This window comes from Megalobrama amblycephala, linkage group LG15 (genome assembly GCF_018812025.1).
Source record: "Megalobrama amblycephala isolate DHTTF-2021 linkage group LG15, ASM1881202v1, whole genome shotgun sequence".
NCBI classification, from domain to species: domain Eukaryota; kingdom Metazoa; phylum Chordata; class Actinopteri; order Cypriniformes; family Xenocyprididae; genus Megalobrama; species Megalobrama amblycephala.
The window spans coordinates 13,906,354-13,915,533 of NC_063058.1; the positions used below are offsets into that span (position 1 = coordinate 13,906,354).

Sequence of the window (9,180 nt, forward strand, 5' to 3'; positions counted from 1 at the left end):
CCCTCCCATTACTGCCACCTACAAGCAATGCCCACCTGAACTGATTTCTTTTGTTTGACATGAAGGCTGCCATTTTAGGGGGTGAGGGGAGTTGTTTGCCCGATCTTGTTTAAAACAATCCCTATTTATGTTGACATGTTTAACTAAAGCAGAATGATTTAGTGTTTGAAATTGGATGTTTCATGTACTGCCGAGTTTATAACAAAAGTCAAAGAGTTTGAGCATGTATGATGTAGCAAAAAATAAAAATAAAAAAAAAAATTATATTTAAAAATTCTACCTACCAGTATATTTTGAGATGCAAAAAGGTTCACTTTCTCCTAAGTTATCAGCAGTAACAGCAGTGACACAAAACGTGTAATTGACTCCAGCAGTCAGATTAGTGATGTGATGGGAAGTGTTAGTAATTTCTGATGCATTTCCAATTGTTTTATCACCAGTCCAAAGAAGTTTAAAGAAAGATCTATTTCCAACTGGTTCTTGCCATGTCAGAATCACAGATGATGTTGTGATGTTGGTTACTGTGAGATTCCTGATCATATTTGGCACTGTGTGGGGGAGAGAAAAGTAAATGATAAGTAACTTCTTTGCAGAATTTTCAAATACACCAGAGCTCAGTAAGTCTGTGAGCATAAAATGCTGCTGTACAGTGTTCTACTCAAAGCAAAAGGGTGAGGCTTGATCCCCTTGAAGAACATTAAGAAATCTTAGGGAAATGTAGTGGAAGACGTAAAAAGTAACCTGCCACAGACTTTCTGTCAAAGGCCCTGTACCTCCCAGAACCAGCACTTGGTGCCCTCATGCCTACCCCAAAAGCCCTACTTGACGTAAACACAGGTATCATTCTTCCGGTTATATAATCCATTTCTCCTTATTTTTAACTGGTTCTGTCCAGCATGATAGACTGCTTGGTTCCACTTATGTCATCCATAGCTCCACATTGTCATTCACTTCCATCTAGTATACAACCTTCACCGGCTTCACTGGCTTGACCAGAGTCACTGTGGTTCTGTTTCTTTGACTCAGCCTAAGTTTTCTGTTTTTCCGGCACTGCTTTAGCCCTTCAAAACCACGACTCCTTTTCTCTACAAGTCCTTGGCTCTACTGTTGTTCTCTACCTTCCGGAAACCACAGAAGTTCCTTGTTCCCCAGACTCCATCTTGGTATATCAATCTACTGACTCTCCGATACTTTGGCTCCAATTGGGTACTCCACTCCCCACCCCCAGCTTCACCTTGGACTTCAGTCCAACTGGCTCAGCCTCACTCTTCCAAATTTCCCAGGTTCACCTTGGATCTCCGAACCCCCATCTCTGCCTTCGTTTTTGGCTCTTCTGGTTCCACCCTGGCCCTTCGATCTTTCTGCTCTCCCTCAGTCTCCATTCCCTCCAGCACACCAATGTTCTTTATTTCCCTAGAGCTGTGATTTGTTCTCCTTCCATGGCCCAGGCCCTCCCTCCCATTACTGCCACCTACAAGCAATGCCCACCTGAACTGATTTCTTTTGTTTGACATGAAGGCTGCCATTTTAGGGGGTGAGGGGAGTTGTTTGCCCGATCTTGTTTAAAACAATCCCTATTTATGTTGACATGTTTAACTAAAGCAGAATGATTTAGTGTTTGAAATTGGATGTTTCATGTACTGCCGAGTTTATAACAAAAGTCAAAGAGTTTGAGCATGTATGATGTAGCAAAAAAAAATAAAACAAAAAAAATTATATTTAAAAATTCTACCTACCAGTATATTTTGAGATGCAAAAAGGTTCACTTTCTCCTAAGTTATCAGCAGTAACAGCAGTGACACAAAACGTGTAATTGACTCCAGCAGTCAGATTAGTGATGTGATGGGAAGTGTTAGTAATTTCTGATGCATTTCCAATTGTTTTATCACCAGTCCAAAGAAGTTTAAAGAAAGATCTATTTCCAACTGGTTCTTGCCATGTCAGAATCACAGATGATGTTGTGATGTTGGTTACTGTGAGATTCCTGATCATATTTGGCACTGTGTGGGGGAGAGAAAAGTAAATGATAAGTAACTTCTTTGCAGAATTTTCAAATACACCAGAGCTCAGTAAGTCTGTGAGCATAAAATGCTGCTGTACAGTGTTCTACTCAAAGCAAAAGGGTGAGGCTTGATCCCCTTGAAGAACATTAAGAAATCTTAGGGAAATGTAGTGGAAGACGTAAAAAGTAACCTGCCACAGACTTTCTGTCAAAGGCCCTGTACCTCCCAGAACCAGCACTTGGTGCCCTCATGCCTACCCCAAAAGCCCTACTTGACGTAAACACAGGTATCATTCTTCCGGTTATATAATCCATTTCTCCTTATTTTTAACTGGCTCTGTCCAGCATGATAGACTCCTTGGTTCTACTTAAGTCAACCATAGCTCCACATTGTCATTCACTTCTATCTAGTATACAACCTTCACCGGCTTCACTGGCTTGACCAGAGTCACTGTGGTTCTGTTTCTTTGACTCAGCCTAAGTTTTCTGTTTTTCCGGCACTGCTTTAGCCCTTCAAATCCACAACATCTTTTCTCTACAATTCCTTGGCTCTACTGTTGTCCTCTACCTTCCGGAAATTACAGCAGTTCCTTGTTCCCTAGACTCCATCTTGGTATATCAATCTATTGGCTCTCCTATACTTTGGCTCCAATTGGGTACTCCACCCCCCACCCCCCACCCCCCCAGATTCACCTTGGTCTTCAGTCCCACTGGCTCAGCCTCACTCTTCCAAATTTCCCAGGTTCACCTTGGATCTCCGAACCCCCATCTCTGCCTTCGTTTTTGGCTCTTCTGGTTCCACCCTGGCCCTTCGATCTTTCTGCTCTCCCTCAGTCTCCATTCCCTCCAGCACACCAATGTTCTTTATTTCCCTAGAGCTGTGATTTGTTCTCCTTCCATGGCCTAGGCCCTCCCTCCCATTACTGCCACCTACAAGCAATGCCCACCTGAACTGATTTCTTTTGTTTGACATGAAGGCTGCCATTTTAGGGGGTGAGGGGAGTTGTTTGCCCGATCTTGTTTAAAACAATCCCTATTTATGTTGACATGTTTAACTAAAGCAGAATGATTTAGTGTTTGAAATTGGATGTTTCATGTACTGCCGAGTTTATAACAAAAGTCAAAGAGTTTGAGCATGTATGATGTAGCAAAAAAAAAAAAAAAAAAAAAAAATTATATTTAAAAATTCTACCTACCAGTATATTTTGAGATGCAAAAAGGTTCACTTTCTCCTAAGTTATCAGCAGTAACAGCAGTGACACAAAACGTGTAATTGACTCCAGCAGTCAGATTAGTGATGTGATGGGAAGTGTTAGTAATTTCTGATGCATTTCCAATTGTTTTATCACCAGTCCAAAGAAGTTTAAAGAAAGATCTATTTCCAACTGGTTCTTGCCATGTCAGAATCACAGATGATGTTGTGATGTTGGTTACTGTGAGATTCCTGATCATATTTGGCACTGTGTGGGGGAGAGAAAAGTAAATGATAAGTAACTTCTTTGCAGAATTTTCAAATACACCAGAGCTCAGTAAGTCTGTGAGCATAAAATGCTGCTGTACAGTGTTCTACTCAAAGCAAAAGGGTGAGGCTTGATCCCCTTGAAGAACATTAAGAAATCTTAGGGAAATGTAGTGGAAGACGTAAAAAGTAACCTGCCACAGACTTTCTGTCAAAGGCCCTGTACCTCCCAGAACCAGCACTTGGTGCCCTCATGCCTACCCCAAAAGCCCTACTTGACGTAAACACAGGTATCATTCTTCCGGTTATATAATCCATTTCTCCTTATTTTTAACTGGTTCTGTCCAGCATGATAGACTGCTTGGTTCCACTTATGTCATCCATAGCTCCACATTGTCATTCACTTCCATCTAGTATACAACCTTCACCGGCTTCACTGGCTTGACCAGAGTCACTGTGGTTCTGTTTCTTTGACTCAGCCTAAGTTTTCTGTTTTTCCGGCACTGCTTTAGCCCTTCAAAACCACAACTTCTTTTCTCTACAATTCCTTGGCTCTACTGTTGTTCTCTACCTTCCGGAAACCACAGAAGTTCCTTGTTCCCCAGACTCCATCTTGGTATATCAATCTACTTGACTCTCCGATACTTTGGCTCCAATTGGGTACTCCACTCCCCACCCCCAGCTTCACCTTGGACTTCAGTCCAACTGGCTCAGCCTCACTCTTCCAAATTTCCCAGGTTCACCTTGGATCTCCGAACCCCCATCTCTGCCTTCGTTTTTGGCTCTTCTGGTTCCACCCTGGCCCTTCGATCTTTCTGCTCTCCCTCAGTCTCCATTCCCTCCAGCACACCAATGTTCTTTATTTCCCTAGAGCTGTGATTTGTTCTCCTTCCATGGCCCAGGCCCTCCCTCCCATTACTGCCACCTACAAGCAATGCCCACCTGAACTGATTTCTTTTGTTTGACATGAAGGCTGCCATTTTAGGGGGTGAGGGGAGTTGTTTGCCCGATCTTGTTTAAAACAATCCCTATTTATGTTGACATGTTTAACTAAAGCAGAATGATTTAGTGTTTGAAATTGGATGTTTCATGTACTGCCGAGTTTATAACAAAAGTCAAAGAGTTTGAGCATGTATGATGTAGCAAAAAAAAAAAAAAAAAAAAAAATTATATTTAAAAATTCTACCTACCAGTATATTTTGAGATGCAAAAAGGTTCACTTTCTCCTAAGTTATCAGCAGTAACAGCAGTGACACAAAACGTGTAATTGACTCCAGCAGTCAGATTAGTGATGTGATGGGAAGTGTTAGTAATTTCTGATGCATTTCCAATTGTTTTATCACCAGTCCAAAGAAGTTTAAAGAAAGATCTATTTCCAACTGGTTCTTGCCATGTCAGAATCACAGATGATGTTGTGATGTTGGTTACTGTGAGATTCCTGATCATATTTGGCACTGTGTGGGGGAGAGAAAAGTAAATGATAAGTAACTTCTTTGCAGAATTTTCAAATACACCAGAGCTCAGTAAGTCTGTGAGCATAAAATGCTGCTGTACAGTGTTCTACTCAAAGCAAAAGGGTGAGGCTTGATCCCCTTGAAGAACATTAAGAAATCTTAGGGAAATGTAGTGGAAGACGTAAAAAGTAACCTGCCACAGACTTTCTGTCAAAGGCCCTGTACCTCCCAGAACCAGCACTTGGTGCCCTCATGCCTACCCCAAAAGCCCTACTTGACGTAAACACAGGTATCATTCTTCCGGTTATATAATCCATTTCTCCTTATTTTTAACTGGCTCTGTCCAGCATGATAGACTCCTTGGTTCTACTTAAGTCAACCATAGCTCCACATTGTCATTCACTTCTATCTAGTATACAACCTTCACCGGCTTCACTGGCTTGACCAGAGTCACTGTGGTTCTGTTTCTTTGACTCAGCCTAAGTTTTCTGTTTTTCCGGCACTGCTTTAGCCCTTCAAAACCACGACTCCTTTTCTCTACAAGTCCTTGGCTCTACTGTTGTTCTCTACCTTCCGGAAACCACAGAAGTTCCTTGTTCCCCAGACTCCATCTTGGTATATCAATCTACTGACTCTCCGATACTTTGGCTCCAATTGGGTACTCCACTCCCCACCCCCCAGCTTCACCTTGGACTTCAGTCCAACTGGCTCAGCCTCACTCTTCCAAATTTCCCAGGTTCACCTTGGATCTCCGAACCCCCATCTCTGCCTTCGTTTTTGGCTCTTCTGGTTCCACCCTGGCCCTTCGATCTTTCTGCTCTCCCTCAGTCTCCATTCCCTCCAGCACACCAATGTTCTTTATTTCCCTAGAGCTGTGATTTGTTCTCCTTCCATGGCCCAGGCCCTCCCTCCCATTACTGCCACCTACAAGCAATGCCCACCTGAACTGATTTCTTTTGTTTGACATGAAGGCTGCCATTTTAAGGGGTGAGGGGGGTTGTTTGCCAGATCTTGTTTAACACAATCCCTATTTATGTTGACATGTTTAACTAAAGCAGAATGATTTAGTGTTTGAAATTGGATGTTTCATGTACTGCCGAGTTTATAACAAAAGTCAAAGAGTTTGAGCATGTATGATGTAGCAAAAAAAAATAAAACAAAAAAAATTATATTTAAAAATTCTACCTACCAGTATATTTTGAGATGCAAAAAGGTTCACTTTCTCCTAAGTTATCAGCAGTAACAGCAGTGACACAAAACGTGTAATTGACTCCAGCAGTCAGATTAGTGATGTGATGGGAAGTGTTAGTAATTTCTGATGCATTTCCAATTGTTTTATCACCAGTCCAAAGAAGTTTAAAGAAAGATCTATTTCCAACTGGTTCTTGCCATGTCAGAATCACAGATGATGTTGTGATGTTGGTTACTGTGAGATTCCTGATCATATTTGGCACTGTGTGGGGGAGAGAAAAGTAAATGATAAGTAACTTCTTTGCAGAATTTTCAAATACACCAGAGCTCAGTAAGTCTGTGAGCATAAAATGCTGCTGTACAGTGTTCTACTCAAAGCAAAAGGGTGAGGCTTGATCCCCTTGAAGAACATTAAGAAATCTTAGGGAAATGTAGGGGAAGACGTAAAAAGTAGCCTGCCACAGACTTTCTGTCAAAGGCCCTGTCTATCCCGTAACCAGCAGTTGGTGCCCTCATACCTACCCCAAAAGCCCTACTTGACGTAAACACAGGTATTATTCTTCCGGTTATATAATCCATTTCTCCTTATTTTTAACTGGTTCTGTCCAGCATGATAGACTCCTTGGTTCCACTTATGTCATCCATAGCTCCACATTGTCATTCACTTCCATCTAGTATACAACCTTCACCGGCTTCACTGGCTTGACCAGAGTCACTGTGGTTCTGTTTCTTTGACTCAGCCTAAGTTTTCTGTTTTTCCGGCACTGCTTTAGCCCTTCAAAACCACAACTCTTTTCTCTACAATTCCTTGGCTCTACTGTTGTCCTCTACCTTCCGGAAACCACAGCAGTTCCTTGTTCCCCAGACTCCATCTTGGTATATCAATCTACTTGACTCTCCGATACTTTGGCTCCAATTGGGTACTCCACTCCCCACCCCCCAGCTTCACCTTGGACTTCAGTCCAACTGGCTCAGCCTCACTCTTCCAAATTTCCCAGGTTCACCTTGGATCTCCGAACCCCCATCTCTGCCTTCGTTTTTGGCTCTTCTGGTTCCACCCTGGCCCTTCGATCTTTCTGCTCTCCCTCAGTCTCCATTCCCTCCAGCACACCAATGTTCTTTATTTCCCTAGAGCTGTGATTTGTTCTCCTTCCATGGCCCAGGCCCTCCCTCCCATTACTGCCACCTACAAGCAATGCCCACCTGAACTGATTTCTTTTGTTTGACATGAAGGCTGCCATTTTAGGGGTGAGGGGAGTTGTTTGCCCGATCTTGTTTAAAACAATCCCTATTTATGTTGACATGTTTAACTAAAGCAGAATGATTTAGTGTTTGAAATTGGATGTTTCCTGTACTGCCGAGTTTATAACAAAAGTCAAAGAGTTTGTGCATGTATGATGTAGCAAAAAAAAAAAAAAAAAAAAAAATTATATTTAAAAATTCTACCTACCAGTATATTTTGAGATGCAAAAAGGTTCACTTTCTCCTAAGTTATCTGCAGTAACAGCAGTGACACAAAACGTGTAATTGACTCCAGCAGTCAGATTAGTGATGTGATGGGAAGTGTTAGTAATTTCTGATGCATTTCCAATTGTTTTATCACCAGTCCAAAGAAGTTTAAAGAAAGATCTATTTCCAACTGGTTCTTGCCATGTCAGAATCACAGATGATGTTGTGATGTTGGTTACTGTGAGATTCCTGATCATATTTGGCACTGTGGGGGGAGAGAAAAGTGAGTGATAAGTAACTTCTTTACAGAATTTTCAAATACACCAGAGCTCAGTGAGTCTGTGAGCATAAAATGCTGCTGTACAGTGTTCTACTCAAAGCAAAAGGGTGAGGCTTGATCCCCTTGAAGAACATTAAGAAAACTTTGTTTTGCTCCCTTCTGGCACGCGCACCTGTTCGCAGTTCACTGAATATGAATACCCCCCCCCCCAAAAAAAAATTTTTCTCATTGAATCTACACGATTCACGTAGGTCACCTATTTTGGTTTCAAAACGGCGAATTTCGCCAAAAGATGAGGGATTTTCGTGTATGTTTGATTCAGCATTTGTCTGACCCCAATACTTAAGGCTTAATCCCCCCAGAAAGTAATACATTTCTATACTGTAGCTCTGATTGAATTAAAAGTGTAATTTTGATCGCCCCTAAAATGGGTCATACAATTGACATGAGTTAAAGGCCAATTTATGATTCTGCATTGAGCGTACGTCATAGCCTAGCATTTAGCGTCATAGCATTTATACTTCTTCGTTCTATCTGCGTTGCTCTGCAATTACACTGCTGAAACACTAGTAGGGTTTCTTTTGTTCCGCTGTGTTGAGTTTCTTCCCTGCTGTTTTGAGTTTACACTACAGTAATAGTTTTAGCAATAGTTTCAGTAATAGTTTGAGTGTATTTGCGAACTGGAATAATTATTCTTGGGTAATAAGTCAGTTTGTGCAGGTATGATACACAGTGTTAACTTGATTGACGAATAATTTTCATCATAATTTTCATCAACGACATTTTTTCACAGATAAAACGAGACGATGACTAAATAAAAATGCATTTTGAATGACTAAAACTATGACTAAAATCTACTCTAATTTTTGTCAAAGAATAAAAATGAGACAAAAATGATAGAGAGGGACAATTTGGAAAGATATCCAGTCAGGACTGCTGTCCTGTGTGGAAGATGCACACATTTGAAGTGTAACTTGCTGATCTAACAGCAGGAAAAGCGCCGCTGTTGCGCACTCTACAGGCTCGCCTAGCAGCACATCTCACTGCTTCACAATCAATGAATAGAGCACATTTATGCCAAGCGATTGCTTATAAGCTAATGTTGATGAATTATGATGAAGTATTTTATCTCCCTCATCTGAACTTAAATGAGCAGCCTGCTACAGTGCAGACTTCACACGTTTCAAAATAAGAGTCACAGTGTATTTCGGGATGGTTTATAATTATTTTTTCCTGGTAATTATTGTTATTTTGTTTACACAATAAACTGTATTTAATTTAATTTCTATTTAATTCATAGTAAACTGTTGTATCTTCTGTCACAGGAAGGAAAGACTAAGAACAT

At 41.2% G+C, this 9,180-nt stretch overlaps 1 protein-coding gene across 1 annotated transcript; it reads right to left on the reverse strand.

Annotated features, from left to right (window-relative positions):
• Nucleotides 1-243: 243 nt before the first annotated feature.
• LOC125247917 (receptor-type tyrosine-protein phosphatase H-like) lies at nt 244-7,989 on the reverse strand. Its single transcript, XM_048159468.1, has 6 exons — nt 7,557-7,989; nt 6,105-6,368; nt 4,652-4,915; nt 3,199-3,462; nt 1,737-2,000; nt 244-548 (listed from the first exon to the last, which is right to left on the reverse strand). Exons 1-6 carry the CDS (start codon nt 7,810-7,812, stop codon nt 277-279), a joined length of 1,584 nt encoding a protein of 527 aa, XP_048015425.1. The 5' UTR covers nt 7,813-7,989; the 3' UTR covers nt 244-276.
• Nucleotides 7,990-9,180: the final 1,191 nt, after the last annotated feature.

What these genes read in the sequence shown, in the direction of transcription:
- LOC125247917 (XM_048159468.1), bottom strand. Translation starts at nt 7,812, where the DNA reads ATGATCAGGAATCTCACAGTAACCAACATCACAACATCATCTGTGATT. An exon ending in TTGCATCTCAAAATATACTG is followed by an intron (nt 3,463 to 4,651) that starts GTAGGTAGAATT and finishes TCCCCCACACAG; the next exon opens with TGCCAAATATGATCAGGAAT. An exon ending in TTGCATCTCAAAATATACTG is followed by an intron (nt 2,001 to 3,198) that starts GTAGGTAGAATT and finishes TCCCCCACACAG; the next exon opens with TGCCAAATATGATCAGGAAT.